This window comes from Arvicanthis niloticus, chromosome 4 (assembly GCF_011762505.2).
Source record: "Arvicanthis niloticus isolate mArvNil1 chromosome 4, mArvNil1.pat.X, whole genome shotgun sequence".
Lineage (NCBI taxonomy): Eukaryota > Metazoa > Chordata > Mammalia > Rodentia > Muridae > Arvicanthis > Arvicanthis niloticus.
The window spans coordinates 81958619-81984286 of record NC_047661.1 but is presented as its reverse complement, the minus strand read 5'-3'; the positions used below and the strand labels follow the sequence as shown (position 1 = coordinate 81984286).

Here is a 25668-nt window from a genome sequence, read left to right as displayed (position 1 = left end):
CTGTGTGTAAGTAAGAATGTTTATGAATGCTTGACCAGTGGGTTCAAACACTGGTAACTGTAGCTTCTTTCTCCTGAGTGACTGGAACCTGAGAATGCTCCCCTACAGAGTCCTCCTACCAAGACTAACTAGCTCCTCCTGGTGTATTGTACATGCATTTATTATGTTTATCATATAATTTCATATTATATATTTTATACAATATAACCTTTTATAATTGTAACTATATAGTTATATATAATATATAATAAAACAACATACTTATGTAATATATAATATTTACATATATTACACATGTATTACATATGTAATATATTATGCAAAGTATATGAAATATATCACCTGTATCATTTATATAGTATAGAATATGAGATAGTTAAATTAATACTTATTGTGTATAACACAGTTGTTGCATAGTTGGTGCATCTCTGTCAAAGTGAGTGCAGCTTACCTGATGCTGGCTTTTCTATATATGTGTCTGTGTGTCCTTTCTTCATTCTTTGCCACTTCAATTAGGTTTCCAGGACCAAGCCATCAGATCATGGCATTAGTGCTATGGAAAAAAAGGAAGTATACTCATTTTACCTTTTTAGATTTAGCAAGCTGGCTAATGATGAATAACTTCTCATTTTCTAAAATATCAGAGGTCAGGAAGAATCATTTCCTGGAATAAAAAAAGATGCCTGAAAACTCAGTATCTAGAAATACCTTGGCATATTATTCATCTACCTATGACACTGTTTCCCTAGAAGCAACCCTTAAAAGAGTCAGCTCAGTTTGGAACTGCTTTTCCCTCTCAAATGCCTTTAAAAAAATCCTTTTGGTCTGTAATAATCTGTACTGAAAAATTAAATGTTGAATAACTGAACCAGGTTGTTCTTTATATTAGTAAATTATTACAGACAGAGATCTTATTCACACAATGGATACCAATTGAGAAAATTAACCTTTTGGTTTTGAAGGTTAGGCATTGTGTTCTTTTCTTTTTCTTTTTTTAATGTCTGTTAGAAACTTGAGTCATGTTGGATGAGGAAGCCTCTATCAGATTGAACTGTGGGCAAGTCTTCTACATTTTCTTGATTGATGTGGTGATGTAGGAGGGCCTAGCCAATATGAGCAGTGACATTCTGGGCAGGTGGTCTTGGCTGTTAAAGAAAGCAGGCTGAGTGAGTAAGCCCTGAGGAGCAAGCTAGTAAATCAGCATTGCTCCTTGTTTCCTGCTTTTGCACTTGATTGGTTTCCTGCCCTGATTTCCCTCAATGATTGACTGTGATCAGGACTTGTAGGTCAAACTCTTTTTCTAGTTGCTTTTAGTCATGGTATATCACAGCAAAAGAACTTAAACTAAAACAGGCATCAAGAACAGTTTAGTAATAATTAGTAAATGAAAAGTTTAACCCTGTATGCACACTTATCATTTCTCCTAGACAAATCTGGAACTTTTTCTGAGAGAGTATTCATAGTAATAGTAACTTGCTAGAGACTGGGAAGGAGCTGTCCCTTTTATTTAGAGGAGGGAAGCAGTTATTAAGTGATGTGCCAACAGTACTGTCTCTACTTGATTGTTACTGAGTGATACGCAGTGTATACAAAATTAATGTTTAAAAATTTCTCTAAAATTTTAACTATATATCTCATAACTTTCATGTATGATTTTGCTTTCAGATAAGATTACACTTAGGGAAACTTTTTTTTTTTTTCAGGAATAATGCTACAATACATTGGTGTAATCTACTCAAGGAAACCTGTGCTAGATCTGCAGAAAAGACAAATAAATGTAGGTATCTTATTTTATGTGGTTTTATCAATTTATTATTCATTTAATGGTGGAGGAAGGAGGAGAACCTGCCTTTTCAGGTTTTGGACTTTTGATTTCAATGAATTTTATCTCAGACCTTACTTATGTAAGTAACGGCTAAGTTTTTCTTTTTGAAAGGTAGTAAATGTCAAGAAGTGCATATATTTGCAGTTAATATTTGTTTTATTCATTAAAATGTGATTTTTTTTGAGACAGTGTTTCTCTAGCCCTGGCTGTCCTGTCACTAACTATAGACCAGGTTGGCCTTGAATTCAGAGATCCTCATGCCCCTGCCTCCTGAGTATTGGGACTAAAGGTATGAGCCGCCATCACCTGGCTTAAAATGTGACTTTAAGACTATCCTTTTCTGTCTAGAACTACTATGACATTGAATCAAGAATAAGATACATAGCCATGTCCATAATAATAATAATGGAAATAATAATGCTGTAGGGTGGCCATGGTATAGCAATACATTTTATAACTACATTAAGGTCAATAATAGAGTACACACAGGACACTGGTACCATAAAAATATAAAGAGTTGAAAATTTTCATCTAGCAATGGATCCTTTGTAAAACTCTAGACACTAATTTGTAATAATGTTGATGTAAACAAGTGTGCATTGCTAGTTGTATAAAAGTATATCACATATTAATTATATAATACTTGAATAATAAGTAAGAATTACTGCTTTTTAAATTTCTAGACTATATTTTAGGTTTCTATTTAAAAATCTGCTTTCATATTAAATAAAGTTAGCTTTAAAATGGTCTGAAGCAAGTCCTTCAGAGGTATTCTAGAAGAAGGCATTGTTACTATAGGATGTGACCACTCCGTGTGGTTCCTGCACCTGAAAACCTTCCAATGGAGTAAGATGTGGAAATAGAATACAGTGATGTTTATTATCTTGATACTGTGTATGCTTCAGATAAATTGTGTATATCTTCAGTTTTAAGCAGAAAATTGAAAAAGTAAAAGAAAAAAAGAATAAAAAATATTAGGCATAGTGATGTAATGCTTTTCAATCCTAGTGTTTGTGAGACTAAGGCTGATAGACTGCAAGTTTGAGGGTAGCATGGGCTGTGTAGTTGGATCCTGTTTTAGAGGACAAAGGAAAAAAAAGGGCTTATATAATAAGGATATAAAGAAAGAAACTTTTTGTATAGCTTTACAATATTTTGTTTTGACTCTTGTAGAAATTAAAGTTTATAATGTAAAATAGCTGCAACAAGCTTAGTTAGGTTAATTTATTATTAAAGGGAAAAAACCCCAAACTTAGTGTAGTCCAAATGGGCAGGTTACCAGTGGTTTGTAGTAATGTTCTAGGCCTTCATATTCACTTACCTCTCACTCATGGACTCACTCAGTAAAACTTACATAAATTACATGTTAGACCAAGTAAGAATAAGGGTAACAAGACTAGCATGGGGGCATGCCTGTAATTGTAGGACTTGGGAGGTAGAGGCAGGATTTTGAATTCAAGGTCAGCCTGAGCTACGTAGTGATACCTTGTTTTAAAAAAGTGAAGGACTGTGAATGTAGCTTAGTGGTAGAGTACTTGCCTAGCATGCTTAAGGCCCTGTGTTTGATCCTAGTACTGAAGAATTTTTAAAACAATTACCTTGATGTATTTCTTCTTTGATGCTTGTCTTTACACAGATCTGGATTTCTTAATGCAACTTCCTTCTCTCTAAAGGACTTGTAACATTTTTGAAGCCTGTGTACTGACAAATTCTCTCACTTAGTTTAGAGAAAGCTTAAAAAATCAAATTACATTTATTTATTGTGTGTGTGTATGTATGCACACATGTGTACTATGATACATTTGTGGAGGTCAGAGGACAACTTATGGGAGTTGATTGCTCTGATCCACCATGGAGTACAGGCTGACTATCATTGGGCCTCAGTTTTCTGATCTGAGCCTTGCAAGTAAAAATGTTTTTATTTACTTTCATTTATAATTTGTTTTATATTTTTATTTATTTTATAATTCTTTTTTTATCATTGGTATTTTTCCTTTTAGTTTCTTTATCTTTGGTTTCATTTAGGTTGAACATGATAGAATTAGATGTAATTATTTTTCTTTTTTCTTTTTGGTGTTTATCCTGCTTTTGTTCCTTAAATCTCCTGGATATGTGGTTCAGTGTCCAAATTTGGGGAAATTATTAGTTGTTATTGTCTGAAATAGTCCTTTTGTTTCTTTTTCTTCTGGTGTTTCTGTATATATATATTTTATCTTTTACAACTTTATTACAATTCTGTTGTTTTTTCTGAAATTTTCTCCTTGTTTTTCATTAAAAATTTTATTACATTTTTTTATGTTTATAGGAATTCCTGTCATCTCTGCCCTGCTTAGTCCTTGTTCTGATGTTTGCAATGTATTTTTTTTCCTTACTACTTTATAACTGGACATGAAACTGGTATAAATTAGTCTTTAGTAAGGGTGATATTGTATAGAGGATAGGGAGAATTGTAGGATATATTCTGTAGACCTGTGATTAGGCCTTAATTTTTTTGTAAATACTTACCTACAAATTATGAATTTTCAAGTACTTTTCCTTCTCTTTAGATGGGACAAGATATAAAATGGCTAGTGTGTGCTGGAGTGTGGTATTTAGCCTTCTCTATTTTGTCTTCTCCTTTCCTTTTCCTTCCCTTTTCTCTTCCTTTTCCCTTCTTTCCCTTCCTTCTGCCCTTTATTCCTTTCCCTTTCCCCTCACTTTATTTTCCTTCCTTTTCTTCTCCTATATGATAGTCTAGAGATGGGTAAAACAGTATATTTGTATTCTATAGGAATGGCTGGAATAGGTTCTTTCTTCTACTCCAGGTCAGTCAGTTTAAGTAGTTTCTCCCATAGGAAAGCTTTATTAAAAACAGGATGCCTTAATGTATTTTAAATAATCTCTATTTTCTTTCTCTTCTTGGAACATGAGACAATATTTCTTTGAACCTAGGAAAAATTTAAGAAGTTAAACTTGTAAGGATGTTGTGCCTACTCAAATTCTTCCACATTGAGTGTCTAGCAATGCCAGTTACAGTTTGGCTTTTTTTTTTTTTTTTTTTTTTATTTGAATGCTAGCTCTGGTTTCTAGATTTTTTTTTTTTTTTTTTTGTTCCAGCCATTCTGCTCTGAGAAGTTGTAAATTGTGGTTTTGCCTATCCATGTCTCTAATTTTGAAGGTAGTTGCTTGTTTTGTGACCTTGCTTCTTTTGGGTCAGAGAATTTTCAGTTTATCTTCTTTTTTATTTATGGAATAGAAACTTCCAAGCTTCTTGCAAAATAGATCAAAATCTAGACTATTTCTGATACTGTTTTTAGAAACTCAGAACTGAATTATATACTTACAGAATTTAAAATTTTTTTTTTTGGATATTATAAGTATTGTCTTATTGATGCCACATTTTAAAATTTAGTTTTGAAGTTTTTAAATAATAATTACAGATGAATATGAACGGGAAGAAACCAGACAAGTTTACGTGGATCTAAATAATAACATTGAGGTAAGTTTTATTATTTTAAATGATTATTTTAAGTAAAAGAATTTCTAAGCAGAGAGAGTGATAGCTACAAAGGTTTTTGTCAACCGCAATTGCCATACATTGAAATAAATAAAATTATTGATTGATGCATGATTGAATCACCAGTAAAATTCTTAAGGTTCTAAACTTCAAATACTTTTTATAAATAGTAGTCTTTTTTTGGAGGGGGGATATAAAACATGATCCTATATAGTCTAAGCTCATTGTCTCCAGGCCTCAGCATTCTGAGTGCTGGGATCATATGTAGAATTGTACTAGCTCCTCTACCCCTTTTCTTATATTTGTATGTATGTGTGTTTACATGAGTATGGGTGCATGTCTATGCATATATATATATGGGAGTTCAAGGTTGATATCAGCAATTTTCTTCTAGTGCTCTATCACTTTATCTTTTGAAACAAGGGTATCTCTTTTGAAACAGGGTGTGTCAACCAAACCCAGGTCTCCCTAGCTAGCTTGCTTCAGGGATCTACTGCCTCTGCCTTCGAAGGCTGAAATTACAGGCAGGCCACCATTCTCACTCAGGATTTATATAGATTCTAGGGATTCAGACTCTGGTTCTCTTGCTATACGGCAAGTGATTTTATTGTAGAGTCATCTCTCCAACTCCATAATACTTCTCAAATTGGCATGTTAGTAATACAGTTTAATTTGTTAAATATTTATTGACCCTGTGGCAGGGACAGCACATTGTGACATATAACAATTAATTTAAAAAAATCTATATTTTGCTCCTGCTTCCCTTTGTTCTCTTATCTTTTAACACAGAAGATAGCTTAATTTTTTATGTGTTTCAGCAGAAAACAATTTCTGCTATAGCTTTTTTTCTGTTTTTTTCCCCTCCTTTCCTTCCCCCTCCCTCCCTCCCTCTCTCTCTCCCTCCCCCCCCCCCCCCCCCGCCTCTTTGAGACGGAGTTTCTCTATATAGCCCTGGCCATCCTGGAACTTGCTCTATCTCTGTCCATGCTGTCCTTGAACTCAGAGATAGGCCTGCCTCCCTTGAGTGCTGGGATTAAAGGCCTGGACCACTGTGCCTAGTCCTTTTCTGTTTTCTGTTTCTTGCTTTATCATATACTTTCTGATTTTAATACTTTGTTTTTTTCCCAGAACTTTTGTGTTCATGCACTAATGTATGCTTACGAACATTTCCCCCTTTTAACTGTACTATTAATTTTATCTTTATTCAGTCATTCTCTATTTCATCTAACTTTTATGAAGAATATTTAAAACTATATTGCAGTTATTTGATATACAAGCTTATTTTATATGTATGCACATTATTTTCTTATATTCAATGTCAAATTTCTAGTACAGTGGGCTTTGTGCCATAGCCTAAAGTTTATATCCTAAAATAAGTTCACATACATGATAGGCATTCAGTAAATATTTAGTGGATGAGTGAATGAATGAAATAATTTGATTTTACAAAAGCAAGATTTATTGAATGCTGAGTAAATGCATTCTATCAGGTGATGCAAACACAAATTTGAATTTTTATGGGACTGCCTCACATTAGTGGTGAAGAAAGAAATTTAATAAGCACAAATAAGTCTAAAATGAAAGTTTTGATGCTATTATATTTGTTTTTCTTACCCCTTTAAAGTCTTATGGATTGTGGCAGGGGATTATTGTATGTTAAATGTGTTATTAAGAGAGAGACTGAACAGGCGCGGGGAGGCAGACTCGGTTGTTGTTTCTGAGTCTGAATCCAGCCTGGTCTTGCAGTGTCAGTGAGTTCCAGGAAAGTTGATTCTGTGTGGTGGTGCACGCCTTTAATCCCAGCACTTGAGAGGCAGACAAAGGTGGATTTCTGAGTTCGAGGCCAGCCAGGACTACACAGCAAAACCCCATCTCGGGGGTGGGGGTGGGGAAGAGATTGACTGACAGTATTCACTTTGTTGTTGCGCAGTGTTATGTGATATTAGACATGCATATATATTTAAATATATAAAATATTTCTTAAATATTTCTTTTTTTTCCCTTTTTCCAGACAGGGTTTCTCTGTATAGCCCTGGGTGTCCTAGAACTCACTCTGTAGATCAGGCTGGCCTAAAACTTAGAAATCTGCCTGCCCCTGCCTTCCAAAAGTGTGTTAAAGGTGTGTGCCACCACTGCCCATAAAATATTAAAAACATATAATTTGTATGTATCTGTGTGTAGGTGTGCCTGCCACAGTGTGCATGTAGAGGTTGGAGTTGGTTTTTTATTTCTATTATATGGATTCTAAGGATCAAACTTTGGCTGAAAGGTTTGTTGATGATAGGTACCTTATTAGCTAAGGTATCATATTGGACTCATTATAGGCACGGCTTATATCTTTTTAGTAAATTATTATTACAGTGTTTTCGTTTTTCAAATGTGTATTAATTTATATCTAAAGATTATGAGGTAAAATTTATTAATATTTTCAAAGTTTAAAAAGTATCTGAAAAGTCTCATTTTAAAAGTTAAACTTTGTATTCTAGAAAATGATACTAGCTTTTGAGGAACTTCGTGTGCAAGCCGAGAATACCAGACTGGAAATGCATTTTAAGTGTAGGATTCCTATTTACATTTTAATGTTGCTTTTCTGCTACTTATGTTTTACTAGATTTTGTTAGTATTTGTGTCTCTTTAATTTGATGCCCTAAACTATTGTATATTTCATATTATCTTTGCTTTTGTAAGTCCCTCAAAATCTTATTGGTGGCAGGGAATTAATGTTTCTTACATTTTCTTTTGGTTTTGAAACTACTTTTTCTATGAAATAAAATTTATTATGGCTTATATTTAATTTTTAGAGACATAGTTTTGCCTTATATGTTTCTTGATAAATTATTAAAATATGAATATCTAAAGGTTTGTTATTTTAGATAAGTAAGTACTGTTATAAGAACTACAGGATTTTAAGCTGTATTTTGATAGTGTATAAGTCACTATTTTACTAAAAAGAATTGGCAATAAGAAAATACCAGTTTTAGTGTACTAGAAACTTTTGAGGTTTAGTATAACTTTGAGATAAAGAAAAGAAATATTTAAATTTAGTTGGCAATGAAAAAGTCATGCAATTAAGACAAGGTTTATTTATTCTTTTTTAAAGTAAAGGAAGATCATGAAAAAATCCAACATCTTGAAGAAGAATATCAGAAGGAAGTAAACAACAAGGAAAATCAGGTTTAGAAAAATAACTCACTATTTATAGTCTTTTAAAATCAATAATGTTTATATATATTTATGAGATATGATGTGATGTTTTGGTTTACATCCATATTGAGTAGTGATCAAATTAAGTTAGTTAGCATCTCATATCCATCACTTAAATTTTATAGTAGGTACATTTAAATTATAACTATTTAGAGATTAATGCTCTATATTCGTTATATTTGTTAACTCATAAAATACCTAATATATTGTGTTTGAAGACATATGAGATAATTTATATAAAGTTAATATTATATATATAGCCATTTGCTTAGTCAAATTAATTTTCATGATTCAATTAGACACTTCTTATAAGGTTAGCCCTTGATAGCTTTGCATCAATGAATCTACAATGTTTATATCATTTTATATTGCAAAAATGTGAGAAATTTTGTTTAAAAAAACCTAATAAATAAAGATGATCATTGACAGTTCATTTCACATTTTGGAGTTTATTTTGAAATTAACTCTTTAAAACCAATGAAAGGAAACTAAAAATTTCTGTTGCTTTTTTCTATTAATATCACATAGTGGAAGACTTGTAAATGGTAAGTTCTTTGATATTTGCAAGAATATCAATTTTAGGTTTGAATTATGCTATCTCTTTTTCCTGTCTTATGCTTTTTAAATAGAAAGTGATATAAGGGATCCTCTCTGGGCATGGTGGTGCACTTCTTTAGTCCTTGTATTTAGGAAGCAAAAGCAGCCAGGTTTCTGAATTTGAAGCCATACTGGTTTACACAATGACTCCTAGGACATCCAGGGTTTCATAGAGATATCTTGTCTCTAGAAGGAGCAAAGGGATCCTCTTCCATTTCTTCACATCGTCTCTTGCTTTCCATAAGATAAATTGTTAAGGGGGAACCTATTTAATAATAAAAAATAATTTAGAAGTACAGAAATGATGCTTAGAATTTTAAATTGTGATTAAAATATATTTCAATTTTTAAGCTATGCTTACAATATGTGAAAAAATTTTTAAACAGTCTTTTTGTATTTTAACTTTATTTTTTAACTATATTTCTGGAAGAGGGAAGTCTTCTTAAAAATTAAAATTGTGCTTATTTCACAAAATGTAAAGAGAGAATAAAATGCTAAAAAAGATCATTTTGTAATTTTTGGTGCTGTGTTTATAAGTCTATAGATTGTTCGACCTTGCTAAGTTGCTGTTTGGCTGCTAGTGTTTTTCTTTTTTTTTTTTCTATGGATATATAAATACCATTGTTGCTAAAATTTTTATAGACATTCAAAATCCCTGCCTGGGGATGGAATGTGATAGATGACATTGTGGAGCAGAACTTAGCAGGGTTGTAATGGTCAGCTGAATGTCACTATTTTTATGCGGACTTTTTTCTATCTTTTATACCCTTTTTCTTACCTGTGGTATCCATTTTAGAGATGATTTTTGTTTTGTTTTGTTGAGGTTTTTGAGCATGAACTCCGGATCTTAGGTATGCTAGGAAGTGGTCTACTACTTAGCACTATCTCTAACCTATTTTTAAAGGTCCCTTGCAAAGGTAGAGAAGAGTTAGTTTTCTGGTTGGCATTGGTTGGTAGGTGGTAGAGTCCAGAGGGAAAAAAGTGAATTTTCTTTTTTCATACTTAAGTCCATCTGAAGTGTCCATGGCCTCTAGTTCTTAAAAAATTTCAGAACTCTTTGGGTTGAGTTATCTTGCATCTCATTTACTAATTACTAATTACTCCCTCTGTATGTTTGTTCCAATTGCTTTCCTTCTTGACATGTTATGATTTGTGATAAATTATTCTCCACCTATGAAATGAGCCAATTAAAGCCAAATTTAAAGTATATGAAGACAGGTTTATTGGGAAACAACCTGGTTCACCAACTTCATAGGAGATCAGTGAAGTTGCCATGGAGAGGGAGACAAAAGGGAGGGGGAAGAGAGAGAAAGATTGTGTGCATGTAGGGAGAGGGAGAGGAAGGAAGGAGAGAGGAGAGAGAGAATGAGAATGTGAGGAGAAACAAGAACCAAAATGTCTGGATTATATAGGGAAGAGCTTCTGGGGGGAGGGGAAGGCCAACCTTCTGGGCTGGAAAGTTCAGCATAGAGGTTGTTATATGCTAGCCATGCCTTCCTTGCAGCAGGTAGGAACTGAGGGATGCTAGGAGAATCTGGAGGCCAGGATGGCATTGGTATGTAAAATATGCAGTTCATCCTGGGTCAAACCCCAACAATTTGGATTATAATTGTTTGTGGCTTTTTAGAAATAAAGTTTATCTCTTATTTTTGTAGTTAATTTTTAGATGATTTGGAGATAAAAATAGTGAGTTTTTTTAAAAATTTGAATCTTTAACTTTTTGCTATTTCTTTATATCTGAATACTTTTGGTTATTTATATAAATGTTTCCCAGTAGTATGTCTTTTTAAATCAGCCTAGAACAACCATTTCTCTTTGCCTGTCTGTTCTGCTGCCTTCCTTCCTTTCTCTTTTTTGAGACAGGGTCTTTCTAAGTAGTCCTGGCTGTCCTAGAGCTTGCTATGTAGACCAGGCCAGATTTGAATTTACAGAGACCCATCCTCCTACTCCAGTGCTGGGATTAAAGGTGTGTGCTATCATGCCTGGCTTGCTTGATTAATTTCTATATATCAAGACTCATTTTAACCTTTTGAAAGTTTTACTACTTTCCATGAGACAGATTTAGATGTTCTTCTTTTAGTCAGGATTGGTGGCACATGCCTAAAGTCTCAGCACTTGGGAGGCAAAGACAGGTGGGTCTCTTACGAGTTTGAGGTCGTCCTTGGTCTACATAGAACTTCAGACCAGTAAAGGATACAGATAATAACTCTATCCAGAAAAACAAACAAAAACAAAAGATAAAAAAACAAAACAAAAACTCCTAATACAAATACTAGTCAAAAGATAGCTTCTTTCCTGATTTTGATAACATTTTTGTTCTATTACTGATGTTAATGCTCAGGTATAGTTGTTTGTGTGAATGCCGAGTTTCTTAACGGTGAGTTCTCTCATTTCTATATATTCAATACTATAGTTTCTGGTGCTCATAATATTTATTGAGTGAATGAATTTTCATTATGTACTTTTGCTTTAAAACTTTGAAATGAGTAGTTTAATATTGAATATAATATCCAGGTTTACTTATTCATTCAATAAATATTTGTCTTGTAAGAATGTCTTAAATGATATGCACAGAATCTAGAAACATAAAATAAGTATATATAATTATTATAGGTGATAATAAATGCTGAGGTGCTAATTTTAACTTTTTCTATCTACAATGTTATTTTTAAATTTATTTTAGGTATCACTACTATTGATCCAAAGTACTGAGAAAGAAAATAAAATGAAAGATTTAACATTTCTGCTAGAGGAATCCAGAGATAAAGCTAATCAGTTAGAGGAAAAAACAAGTAAGAATTTATATAAAAATATGAGAGTGTGCTGTATGTATTCTTTTTCTTTTAAATTTTTGGGTTTTGTCACAATTTTTAATGATACTTTCTTTTTTATGTAAAAACTATTTTCTTTCCTTTTTAATTGAATATTTTATTTAGTTACATTTCAGATTTTATCTTCTTTCCCCATTCTCCTCCACAGAAACCCCTTATCCTGTCCCACCTCCTGCTACTTCTGTGAGGATGTGCCTCCACCCATCTAACCACTCCCCCCTCCCAGCCCTCAGATTCCCCCACACTGGGGCATCCAGCCTTCTCAGGATTTTATGATACTTCCTATTGCTTTGCTCGTGCACTTGGTTTAGATCAGTTGGCATAATTCAATCACCTGGAGATTTTTATCAAAGCATATATGGTCCTCTTTTCCCTTTTTCTTACTTTTAACCTTAAGTTTCAACAACATGCTATAAAAAGACAATTTTAGTTGTTTTGTACAATGCATTTTTTGTATATAAGGTACAGTTTTGATTAATGTACACATTGTTTATTGATCACTTGTAATTAGCATTTCTGTCATCATTACTTTATGATGGGTGTTCTAGTTTGGGTCCCTGTTGCTCTGATAAACAACAGAACCAAAAGAAAGTTGATATACACTTTTAGATCATAGTTCATTACTGAGGGAAGTCAGAACAAACAAAAGCAGAGCAAAAGCTGAGCCTTGAAAAGAAATTGCCTACGACTTGCTTTCTAGCTTGTTCCCAGTTCATGTTCATCCAGCTTTTTATTATACAGCACATGATTTGTCAGCAATTGTACCACCCACACTGGGCTAGGCCCACATATGTCAATTAGCAATCAAGACAAAAACCCCACAGACATGCACGTGTACAGGCCAGTCTGCTAAAGCAATTTTTCAATTGAGGTTCTCTTTCCCCAGGTGTATCAAGTTGACCAAACCAAACCAAACCACCCTCCAAAATTAAAGACAATGGGCCCTTTCACATTCTCTTTTATTCCTTTATTCATCTCAAATACTTGGAATAGTGCCTGAAACATATGAGGCAGTCAGATTTTAGAAATGAGTAAATCAGTGGGAGGAGTGTGGAAGAAGTTGATTTTTAGAGCATGTTTTTTTGAAAATTTTTGGAGAAAATTGTTGAACTTCTTCTTAGATTATTAATAGTTGCTAGAAAGCTCTTCAAGACAATAAGAAGACATGCCTTGTATAATTTATGGGAATGTGAAGTTAAGTTTATATATGGTAAACTGAGGAGTGAGGCAGTTAGTTAGAGAACTCAGGCAGATGAGACTATAAATGTTTGTATCTATTGATTCAAGCAGCAAAATACTTGGGAGGTATAATATACATCTCTTTTCCAGAACATAGTAATGTTTTTTTGTTTTCTACTCTTTCTTTCTTTCTTTCTTTTCTTTTCTTTTCTTTTTTTAAAAAGACTCATTATGTATAATTTTCTGCTTGTGTGTATGCCTGTATGCCAGAAGAGGGCATCAGATCTCATTACAGATGGTTGTAAGCCACCATGTGGTTTCTGGGAATTGAAATCAGGACATCTGGAAGAGCAGTTAGTGCTCTTAACCTCTGAGCCATCTCTCCAGCCCCCATGTTTTTCTATTCTTGAGAGATTTTTTTTCCCAGTGGCTAATATATCTGGGTCCTGCTAACTTAGGCTTCTTAATTTTACCTTATATTACTTTAAGTATTGTATATTTTATATTATATATTTATATGTTACTTTATACCTGGTGTACATTTAAAATGAAATTATTTAACTTTTGCCTCATTTTGTATTTTTGTTTGTGGCATGTATGCACATTTGTGTGTGTGTGTCTGTGAGAGAGAGGGAGAGAAACAGAGACAGACAGAGACATACATACATACATGCAGACAGACAGATAGAGGTTGATTTTGTCTTTGGAGATCAGTGTTTCTCATCTTTTGGGTCATGACCTCCTTGGGGATTGAATGATCCTTTCACAGGGGTCACCTAAGACTATCAGAAAACACAGATATTTATATTATAATTGATAACAGTAGCAAAATATAATTATAAAGTAGAAGTGAAAATAATTTTAATGGTTGGTGGTCACAACATGAAGAACTGTATTAAACAGTTACAGCATTAAGAAGGTTGAGAGCCACTGTCCTATTGTTCTTTAACATATAATAAAATATATAACTAATAATATATAATATATATTACCCTGTAGTACATTGAGGCATGTTCTCTCAGTTGAACCAATTCAGCTAGTCTATAGTCAGTTTGTTTAGGGATGCCTTGTCTTTGCCTTACTGGGATTACAGGATGGCTGCTACTCTAGGATGTTGATGTGCTTTTTATCCACTGAGCCATATCCCCAACTGCTACGTTTTATAATCTTATTTCATCCTGTACTTTGGCTATTTCTTCTACCTAAAAGTTGCCTCCAATTTAAAATTTTTTGGTTAAATTCTTATATATCTTTCCTAACTACTCCTCCCACCCCATACTTCCTGAGACAGTTTTTTTTTTTTTCTTTCTATTTCTCTGACTGTCCTAGAACTCACTGTGTAGACCAGGCTGGCTTTGAACTCAGCGATCTTCCTGCCCCTGCCTCTGCCTCTCAAGTGCTGGGTTTGCAAGTGTGCACAACCACACCCAGCTCCTTCCTTATTCTTAGTAAAGGCCTTCATTGTAATTCATTGGAAAGAGTGGATTCTCTGATTAAGATATATTTTGAGACCAGACTTAATCTTTGACTTAACCTGGAGTAGCCAGTTATGCTGCATAGATTGTCCCAACTTTTGCTTCCCCAGCACAAGATTACAAGCATGTGCCATCTCATTCAGCTTTTTAAAAGTGGGCTCAAGGGATCAAACTCAGGTCCTCATGTTTACACAGCAAGTACTTTACTGACTGAATAATTTTTCCAGCTCCCTGTGGTGGCTTGAATGAGAATGGCCCCCATAGGTGTTTGAATACTTGGCTTTCAGTGTGTGGAACTGTTTTGGAAAGATTAGAGGATGTTGGAAGAGGTGTGTCACTGGAGACAGGCTTTAAGGTTTCAAAAGCCCAAGATATTCCCAGTTTGCTCTGTCTCTCTGTGCCTTGTGCTTGTGGATCAAGTATTGGGAACCAAGTGTTCAAATATATGACCTATGGCAGGCAGTAATTCTTATTCAAGCCACCACAAGGAAGATGACTCAATTAGTAAAGCACTCTTAGCTATTGCTTCAGTGACATGCCTATCTGATGCCATGTGCCTCATCCTGTTGGTAATGGACATCAATTTTCTGCAACTGTGAGCTGCAAATTATTTTTTTTTTTTTAAATTAGTTGCCTTGGTCAGGGAGCTTGGCAATTGAAAAATAATAGACCCTTAATTTTCTAAAGAAAGTAGTTTTCAGAGCTGAATAGATGACTCAGTTTAAAAAAAATTTTTTTTATTAATCATTCTATTCATTTACATTTCAAATGATATCCTCCTTCCCAGTTACCCCTCTACCAACCCCTCATCCTTTCCCTTTCCTCCCCCTTCCCCTTTGCCTCTATGAGAGTGCTCCTCCACCCATTGACCTACTCCTGTCTCACCCCTCTAGCATACCCCTACGCCAGGGCATCAAGATTCCCCCTTCTCATTGATGTCAGATAAGGCCATCCTCTACTACATATGTATCTGGAGTCCTGGCTCCCTTCATGTATATATTCTTTGGTTGGTGGTTTAGTCCCTGGGAGCTCTGGGTGGTCCAGTTAGTTGGTATTATTCTTCTTACGGGATTGCAATCTCCTGCTCATCTGATGGTCGGCTGTAAGTATTTGCATCTGTATTGGTCAGGTGCTGGTCAAACCTCTCAGGCAACGGCCATATCAGGCTCCTGTCAGCAAGCACCTCTTGGCATCAGCAATAGTGTGGGGGTTTGGTGTCTGCAGATGAGATGGTTTCCTAGGTAGGGCCATCTCTGGATGGCCTTTCCTTCAGTCTCTGTTCCAGTTTTTGTCCCTGTCTTTCCTTTGGACAGAAACATTTCTGGGTTAAAAATTTTGAGATGGGTGTGTGGCCCCATCACTCTACTGGGGGCCATGGTTATCTACTTGAAGTGGTCTCTACAGGTTGTATCTCCCCTTTGTTGGGGAGTCATCACCATTGGCTCCTGGGAGCCTTTCACTTCCCTGGAGTCTAAGAGTTTCTAGTGGCTACCCTGAGTTCCCCATCTCCTTCTGGTACATATTTCTATTCAATTTCCTGATTCTCTGTACTTGTCTACTGTCCTTTCCAATACATGTTCCTGCCCACCTTCTCTCTCCCCCACTGTCTCTGTCTCAGGTCCCTCTTTCACTCTAGCTCCTGTGATTATTTTGTTCTCTGTTCTATGTAAGATTGAAGCCATCTACACTTTGGTCTTCCTTCTTAAGCTGCATATGGTTTGTGGGTTGTACTGTGGGTATTCTGAGCTTTTGGGCTAAAATCCACTTATCAGTGAGTGCATACCATGTGTGTTCTTTTGTGTCTGGGTAACCTTACTCAGGGTGATATTTTCTAGTTCCATCCATTTGCCTGTGTATTTCATGAAGTCATTATTTTTAATAGCTGAGTACTACTCCATTGTGTAAATGTACCACATTTTCTGTATCCTTCTGTTGAGGAACATCTGGATTGTTTCCAGCTTCTGACTCAGTGGTTTTAAGAGCACCTTTTGTTCTTCCAGAGGACATGAGTTCAATTTCCAGCACATATGTGATGGCCATTTGGGCACCATATGCATGTGGTGCATAGACACACATGTAGATAAAACACTTATACACAGAAAAATAAATCTTGAAAAAAAAACGAGTTATCAACCTAATTTTTTTTAATTTGGCAAAAATGCGAAGTTTATTGTTACAGATTAACTTCTTTTAGTTACATTTTATCTGAGGTTTTTTTTTTCTTTTGTATACATAATATTGGTCATTTGCAGTCTCCAGGAATTTGCTCACCCTCAGCTTATTATAGGTGTGCTAGAATATCCATGGAAAGGGAGCCTCCTTGTTAGTGGTGGCAAGGAGCAAAACAAACTATTGCTGATTAAGGAGTCAAGTTGTAATTTGTTTTCCTCCGAAGAAGCCATAGAGTCTCAGTACATAATAGTCAAGCAATCTTTCTCTGGATGGACTAGTTAAGTGGCCTTAATTTAATAGTGCAAGAGCCATTAGATTAAAATTTGTTTCAGTATAATAATTCTACATATTTCGTTCTTACGATGTGAGATTTTGGTACAAGTACATAATACATAATAATTAGATAAGAATAAATGGCATGTGCATCACCTAAAATATTAATCTTGTGTGTGTGTGTGTTGAGAACATTCAAAATCTGCTCTATTAGTTACACTGAAATATACAACAATTGATACCAACCCAACTCACCTTACTGTGCTGCAGAACATTAGAAGCTATTTTTTCCTATGCAAGAATACCCTGTACACATTAGCCATTCTACCCGTGTTCCTCCCTCACTATTCACAGTTTCTGATGTTGCTGTTCTTTCTCCTATGAGATAATTATTTTAGTGTTCAACTATGAACACAAGATTCTGTCTTCTGTCTCTGTGTGATGTACTTCATGTAACATAAAGTCTGATATGCTCATTTTGACTATTTTTTAAAATCATGTGATGTAGTTTTTCTTTTAAATAACACTTTACTTGCCCAGCACATTGCAGTTAAGTATACACACGTTTCCATATGGCACACCTCTAGAATTTACTCATCTTCAGTGATCGAAACACTACACTTGTTGAGGGGCAATTACCTACTTTATTTTTTCCCTACCGTCCTGTTTATTATTTTTTAATCAACCTAATTTTTGAACCTTTGATAATAAGGAATTTTTTATCTTTAAGATTTTTTCCTTTGGTTTTAGCTATTACAGTATGATACTTTAAGATACTGATACAGTTTTATAGTGTCCAGAAATCATAAATTAGTACTCTTTATTAGTTTCTTCATAAGAATTCTCAGCAGTAATACTTTTTAGATATTAAGCTGCTCCATAATGTTTATTTTAGATAGGATCTTGCTGTGTAGCCCAAGTTGAATATATTGCCTTGCGATCTTAACCCAAGTTGGGCCTTGAACTTGTGTGATCCTCCTCCTTTAGCTTTTTGTGAACTGCAGTGTTTTATAGGCATATGTCTTATTTGTACTGGTCTGGTTTCCTTTCCTTAGTAAAAAGAATGTCTAGCAAAAAAAAAAAAAAAAAAAAAAAACCAAAACAAAACGAAAAGTATGATCATTTAAAAATCTTATTTTCTAATGAATAATTAGAAATTATTCATTTCTATTAATAATATCTTTGCTTTAGTATTTTTTATTTTGGATAATATCTTTTGATCTGTCTTGCAATTCACTAATTCTCTTTTTAATTAAATTTTTTTAAATTTATTTATTTTACATATATGAGTACACTGTAGTTGTCTTCAGGCAAGCCAGAAGAGGGCGTCAGATCTAATTGCAGATGGTTGTGAGCCACCATGTGGTTGCCGGGAATTGAACTCAGGACCTCTGGAAGAGCAGTCAGTGCTCTTAACCACTGAGCCATCTCTCCAGCCCCTTTTTAATTAATTTTTAAGTTACTAAGTGATAGGTTTCATTTTGATATTTTAATACATATATTTCATTATACTTTGTTTGTATTCATTTTCTTTTTTTATTGGATATTTTATTTACAATTCAGATGTTATCCCCTTACCCCATCATTCCCCCACTTCCCAGGAACCCAACCCTCCTCTTCCTGCTTCTGTGAGGATGTGCCCCCCACCTACCCACCCACTCCCACCTCCCCACCCTCGAATTCCCACACACACGGCATCCAGCCTTCATGGGACCAAGGATCTCCTTTCCCACCTATGCCCGACAGGGCCATCCTCCCTTACAATATACAGCTGGAGCCATGGGTCCCTCCCTATGTGCTCCCAGGCTGGTGGTTTAGACCCTGGGAACTCTGGTTGGTTGGTATTGTTGCTCTCTTCATGGAGCCACAAACCCTTTCAGCTCCTTCAGACTTCTCTCTAACTTCTCCATTGGGAAACCCTTGATCAGTTTAATGATTAGCTGTGAGCATCTGCCTCTGAATATGTCAAGCTCTGGCAGACCTCTAAGGACACAGCTATATCAGGCTCCTGTCAGCATACACTTCCTGACATCCATATCAGTGTCTACCTTTGGTGACTGCACATGGGATAGAGACCCAGGTGGAATGGTCTCCAGACAGCACCTCCTTCAGTTTCTATCCCACACTTTGTCTCTATATTTGCTCCCTTGAGTATTTTGTTACTCCTTCTAAGAAGAACTGAAGCACCCCTACTTGGTCTTCCTTCTTCATGAGCTTCATGTGGTCTGTGTGTCGAGTCTTGGCTATTCCAAGCTTCTGGGCTAATATCCAATTATCAGTGAGTAAATACCATGTGTGTTCTTTTGTGATTGGGTTACCTCACTCAGGATGATATTTTCTAGTTCCATACATTTACCTAAGAATTTCTCGAATTCATTGTTTTTAATAGCTGAGTAATACTCCATTGTGTAAATGTACCACATTTTTTGTATCCATTCCTCTGTTGAAGGACATCTGGGTTCTTTCCAGCTTCTGGCTATTATAAATAAAACTGCTATGAACATAGTGGAGCATACGTCCTTGTTATATGTTAGAGCATCTTCTGGGTATATGCCCAGGAGTGGTATAGCTGGGTCCTCAGGTAATGCTAGGTCCAATTTTCTGAGGAACTGCCAGACTGATTTCCAAAGTGATTGCACCATCTTGCAATCCTACCAACAATGGAGGAGTGTTCCTCTTTCTCCACATCCTCGCCAGCATCTACACCTGAATTTTTGATCTTAGCCATTCTGACTGGTGTGAGGTGGAATCTCAGGGTTGTTTTGATTTGCATTTCCCTGATGACCAAGGATGCTGAACATTTCTTTAGGTTGCTCTCGGCCATTTTAGTTTCCTCAGTTGAGTTCTATTTCCATTCTTCTCTATCTTTATTAGAATTTTGATGTGGACTGTATTCAGTCCATAGTTAACTCTTGGTTATATAGCTGCTTTTGCAATATTCTGTCAGTTTCAGAACATTGAAGTTTTAAATCTAGTTTCTTACTCAATTTCTGTTTTCAGTGTCTTAAAGTTTTTTCCTTAGTATTTATGTGAGGTTTAAAAATGAGTACACATGGAAGGCACATAGACTATTTAGCTAAGACTTAGAATTTAGTAAACACTAGCTATTAAGTGGAATCAAAACATTTTTATATAACATAGCCCACCAATAAATATAATATTTAATATTTATAGTAGAAATTAGAAGTGAAGATAGGAAATTGTGAAAATAAAATCATGAATAATTTCATTATTGGAATATAAATTTAAAAGTACCTTTTGTTAATTATTTATGTTCATGGCTTATACAAATACTTTTTTTTTTTTTTTTTTTTTTTTGGTTTTTTTCAAGACAGGGTTTCTCTGTATAGTCCTGGGTATCCTGGAACTCACTCTGTAGACCAGGCTAGCCTCAGAAATCCGCCTGCCTCTGCCTCCCAAGTGCTGGGATTAAAGGCGTGTGCCACCACCGCCCAGCACAAATACTTTTTTTAATCTGTTGTTTTCTATTTTATGACTGCTAGTGAGATACCTATTATCATTATTAGTCCATTTATGTACAATCATAAATTAGTGTCAGTTTTTGTATATTTATGTATTACTCAATGTTTTGCTATTCTAAAATATTTCATTGGTTCATTAGGCAAGAGATTGCCAAGCTCAAGACTAGACTGGACTACATATTAATTTCTAGGCTACCCTGAAATATAAAAATAAGTTTCGGGTAACTAGGGAATACATGGTGAGACCTTGTCTCCAAAACAGAAACAGACAAATCCACCACCACCACCACTAAAACTCTCCCAAACAAAAACAAACCTGAAAAAACAAAAAAATCCTCTAGAAATACATATTTAACATTTTAGTGCTAAATATTCATCTTTGATGGAACCCTCATAGTGTTCCAGCTTGTGTTATAATAAGAGAAAAAATCCTTTTCTTCAAAACCCCAAAGACTTTATCTTTGAAGACCACCTGAGGCTCAGGTTTTTGCATACTACCTATTAGTTACAATATTTATGACTTAACAGAGCCTTGGCTTGCTTCATAATGGACAAAGCCTTTTTTATTTTCAAAACTTTTGTTTTTGAGGAGCATGAGCTAATCAGGGTTTTTCCCCCCCCTCCAACTTTTAGACATGAGCTTGCCAAATTGCTCAGGTTGGCTTAAACTTTTAATCCTACTTCACCCTTTCTAGTAGCTAGTATTATAGACTTGCACTCACTGGACCTGGCTCCAAAACATATTCATATTAGCAAATGGAATAGGATATGACATATATAAGCTACTTGATTCCTTGACAGCAATGTGTAAATGAAAAATAAATATTTTTTTAATCTTCCTGTTAAAGCTGGGTTATATGTCTGTTTTCATTCTATTGTAATTATAAATGTAGATACTGAAAAAATGTTTAAAATGTTCATTTTTGAGGTTTTGGGGAAATAATCTTATGAAATTTAGTGTGTATATGTGTATTATTCTTTTTTGGATAGTTTTCTAGTACAGGAAGAGGAGTAATTGCTATAGGAATTAGTTTTCCTGATCTATAATTTTATTTTTTAGAATTACAAGATGAAAACTTAAAAGAATTAAATGAAAAGAAGGCTCATTTAACATCAGAACTTGAAGATATTAAAATGTCCATGCAAAGAAGTATGGTATGGTTTAAAAATTGACTTGTGACTATTGTATAGTATGTATCACATAATCAGTTAACAGATACTATTGAATACAACTAAAATGTATTATGATTCAGAGATTTAAATAGAGAACTCAATTCTACCATTAAAATGCTTCTAATAAGAGGCATTGGATTAAAAATATTTACGTACCAATAGAATGACTCAAGCTACTAAATTGTCATTAACAGTTCTAAGAGTGGAGAGAACTGTGTGGGCTAACTGCATGGGAAATCTCTGTGGAGGGATTACTATAGAGAATGGTTGCTTGAAACTTGATAGTGCATGGGTTATTTCAGTATGCCAAGGAAGGACAATGAGAAGGAGGAAGTATGAATTGCAAAGGCAAACAAATGTATAGAAGCAGATGACTTAAGCCTTTAAATATCTTAGGCCTTTGCATTATTCTGTTTTGTGTTTTATTTCACTTAGGACACTCAGAAGGCTTTAGAGGAAGATTTGCAGATAGCAACAAAAACAATTTATCAGCTCACCGAAGAAAAAGAAGCTCAAATGGAAGAACTCAACAAAGCTAAAACTACTCACTCATGTGTGGTGACTGAACTTAAAGCCACTACATGTGCCTTGGAGGAATTACTGAGAACAGAACAGCAAAGGTAAAACAGTTTTTAAACATATAAGTAAATACATAAAAATGATTTACTTTTCATATTCAGTACCATTAAAAATCAGGCATTGTTTGGAATAGTTCCCAAGCATGCTTTGCCAAGGGGTCAAGCTATATAGACAAGATCTTAAATGTTGGTTCAGTGATAGGACAAGTTTATTAATAGTGTGGACCAGTGCTTCAAACCTTCCTAGCATTGTGACTGTTTGATACAGTTCCTCATGTTGTGGTGACTCCAACCATAAAATTATTTTCATTTCAGAACTGTAATTTTGCTACTGTTATGAGTCATAATGTAAATGTTTTTGAGACAGAGGTTTGCCAGAGGGCTTGTGATCCACAGGTTGAGAGCCACTGTGTATGGGTTATTAGTATCATAGGAATAATGTCCAGGTTAAATAATTTCTTTTACTGAGGTCTGTAACCTTACAATGTATTAATTAATCAACTATCTTGGAATAAAAAAAATGACTCTATATGTGATAATTACTCATTTGGTTTTAACCTAAATAGTATTTATTTAAAATTAGATTGTTAACAAGTAGCTCTATTTTTCCTCACTTTATGCAATTTTAATATAAAAGTATGTTGAGGCCTAGGTAATTATTTTTTGTCCTTTTAGCATGATGTTTAATTAAATTTGGGATAGTAAAGGAGAAGAACAAATTTCTCTTTCAACTTATATCCTGGGTCTACTTAATTTTTCTTTTCAATTGTATAAAAGCAAAAAGGAAAAGGGGGCATGGGATAGGTGTTTTCTAGGGAGGGGAAATGGGGAAAGGGGATGGCATCTGAAATGTAAATAAAATATAAAATAAAAAAAATAAATAAAAACCTCAAAAAAATTTTTTTTCTTTTTTACTGTACATAACGAAAAAAATATAACTCTTTAAGCTCTTCTATTATATATTCCTGATTAACTTGTCAAAGCAATTTTTAAATAATAAAATTATAAATTATTGTAGAATCATTTGTTCCAATTACCTTAGTTGATTTTTTTATTTACTAAAAACTAAAACAACCCCTTTATGTGTATGGGTTTTTTACCTGCATGTATGTCTGTGCATCACATGCATACAGTGCACACAAAGGCCAGAAAAGGGTGTTGAATCTCTCAGAATTAGAGTTACAGACAACTGTGAGCCCACTGCTGGGAATCAAACTCAGGTCCTCTGGAAGAGCAGTCAGTGTTCTTATTTACTGCATATATTTATTTGTGTGTGTGTGTATACATATACATATACACACATATATGTATGTATGTAAGTACGTACTTGTGTGTGGAGATCAGAAGACAACTTGTAGGAGTAGAATCTCTACTGGGGATTAAATTCAGGTTGTTAGGCTTGGTAGCAAGCCCCCTTATCTGTTGAGCTATCTCACCTTAGTTTTTTTTTTTTTTTTAAAGATTTATTTTATTTATATGAGTACACTGTAGCTGTCTTCAGACACACCAGAAGAGGGCATTAGATCTCATTACAGATGATTGTGAGTCACCATGTGGTTGCTGGGAATAGAACTCAGGACCTCTGGAAGAGCAGTCAGTGTGAGTCAGTGAGTGCTCTTAACCTCTATGCCATCTCTCCAGCCCTCTCACCTTAGTTTTATGGTTTAAGGAAACAGAAAATAAGAAAAGCTTAAAGTATATTTTTAAAATTTTGTTTTTGTTTTTTTTACATGGAGTTTCTCTATGTAGCCTTCCCTGGTTGTCTTGAAACTTGCTTTGTAGACTGGGCTGGCCTCAGAGATCTGCCTGCCTCTGCTTCCTAAGTCCTAGGATTAAAATAAAGGTTTATACTACCACTACCTATCAGTTAAGATACAAATTATAAGTCTTAAGGTTTTAGGAAGATAAATTATTACAATTACAATTTTGATTTTAAACTGCCTTATACAGATTGATACTTAATGTTTAATTACTGAATGAATCTATTTTAGATATATCAGTTATTACATTGTGTCAGTTTTAATAACTAGATGAATGATGACTAAAATAATAATTTGAATTTTAAAATTTATCTCGTAAGAGTGGAAAACAGTGAAGATCAACTGAAACTGATTACTATGGCGCTCCAGAAGAAATCAAGTGAACTAGGTAAGATTTAGAGATTAGTATACTTTGATAACATTAATAACTAATTATAAAAATAAATTTGGGGTTTTTGTTAAATTTATTAAACTGTTAACAAGCAGTTAAGAGTACTTACTGCTCTTGCAGAGGATATAGATTTGTTTCCCCCATATGATGCTCGAAACTGTTTATAATTCTAGATTCAGGGAATCTTTTTTTTTTTTTTTTTTTTTTTTTTTTTTTTTTTTTTTGAGGCAGGGTTTCTCTGTATAGCCTTGGCTGTCCTGGAACTCACTCTGTAGACCAGGCTGGCCTCGAACTCAGAAATCCACCTGCCTCTGCCTCCCAAGTGCTGGGATTAAAGGCGTGTGCCACCACTGCCCGGCAGATTCAGGGAATCTTATTTGGCCTCTGTGGAGAATATGCATGCATGTAGTTTTTATACATACATGGAGACAAAATACTCATGTATATAAGATAAAAATAAATACAAAAATTAGGGAAAAATCCTAATTGAATAGAGAATATTTCAATCTGAAAAAAGCTGTTATGTTTATGTGGTTTATAGGTGTCTGAATGTAAGTCTGAGATGTTTGTTTTCGTTATTGTAGGATTCAAAGGCTTCAATAATCCTTAGGGAAATGTTGACTACATTTCAATTAAAGAAACAATTTTTGAGAGAGGATCATACTTCATAGTTCAGACTGGTCTTGAAATCTTGATCCTTTTGCCTCATGAATGCTGGGATTACAGGAATGCGTCACTTCCTAGATTAATTTGCTTGTTTGTTTATTTTTTCTTTAGAGTCTTTGTAGGTAGCGCCAACTAGCCCAGTACTCTCTGTGTAGACCAGAGTAGTCTTGAACTTGGAGCAACTTCCTGCCTCTGCCTCCTAAGTGCTGTTACTACCAATGTGCTTCATCACACCTGGCTCATCCTTCTATTTTGTGGATCCATGGTTTAGTGGAGTTGGATCATAAAATATTTTTAGGAAAAAAATGATCCTATATTATATGATACTGTTAATATTCAAAAACTTACACAGATAAAACAGTTTTATAATTCTGTGAATTTATTAGGTAGTTAGGTAATTATAAGTCTATGCTTCATATTTATTAGATTGAATGTCTGCAAGTATAGACAATTAAAAGATAAAGTTTTTTTTTTCAATTTCAATTAAAGGGTATTTTAATTAATATACCTGAATCGACAAGTATTTATTTATATTATTTTAATAATTTTCTATAAAATTTTATATT

The 25668-nt window shown here is 34.4% G+C and overlaps 1 protein-coding gene across 3 annotated transcripts in view; it reads left to right on the top strand.

Annotated features, from left to right (window-relative positions):
* Positions 1-25668, top strand: part of Sycp1 (synaptonemal complex protein 1) — a 119684-nt gene that overhangs the window by 5637 nt on the left and 88379 nt on the right. For all 3 annotated transcript variants that reach the window (XM_076932103.1, XM_034500314.2, XM_076932104.1), the window contains 8 exons: positions 1704-1777; positions 5245-5303; positions 7808-7877; positions 8422-8495; positions 11806-11914; positions 21595-21689; positions 22143-22327; positions 24366-24433. In XM_076932103.1, coding sequence (XP_076788218.1) covers positions 1704-1777; positions 5245-5303; positions 7808-7877; positions 8422-8495; positions 11806-11914; positions 21595-21689; positions 22143-22327; positions 24366-24433 — 734 coding nt within the window. The remainder of the gene's footprint in view (positions 1-1703; positions 1778-5244; positions 5304-7807; positions 7878-8421; positions 8496-11805; positions 11915-21594; positions 21690-22142; positions 22328-24365; positions 24434-25668) is intronic.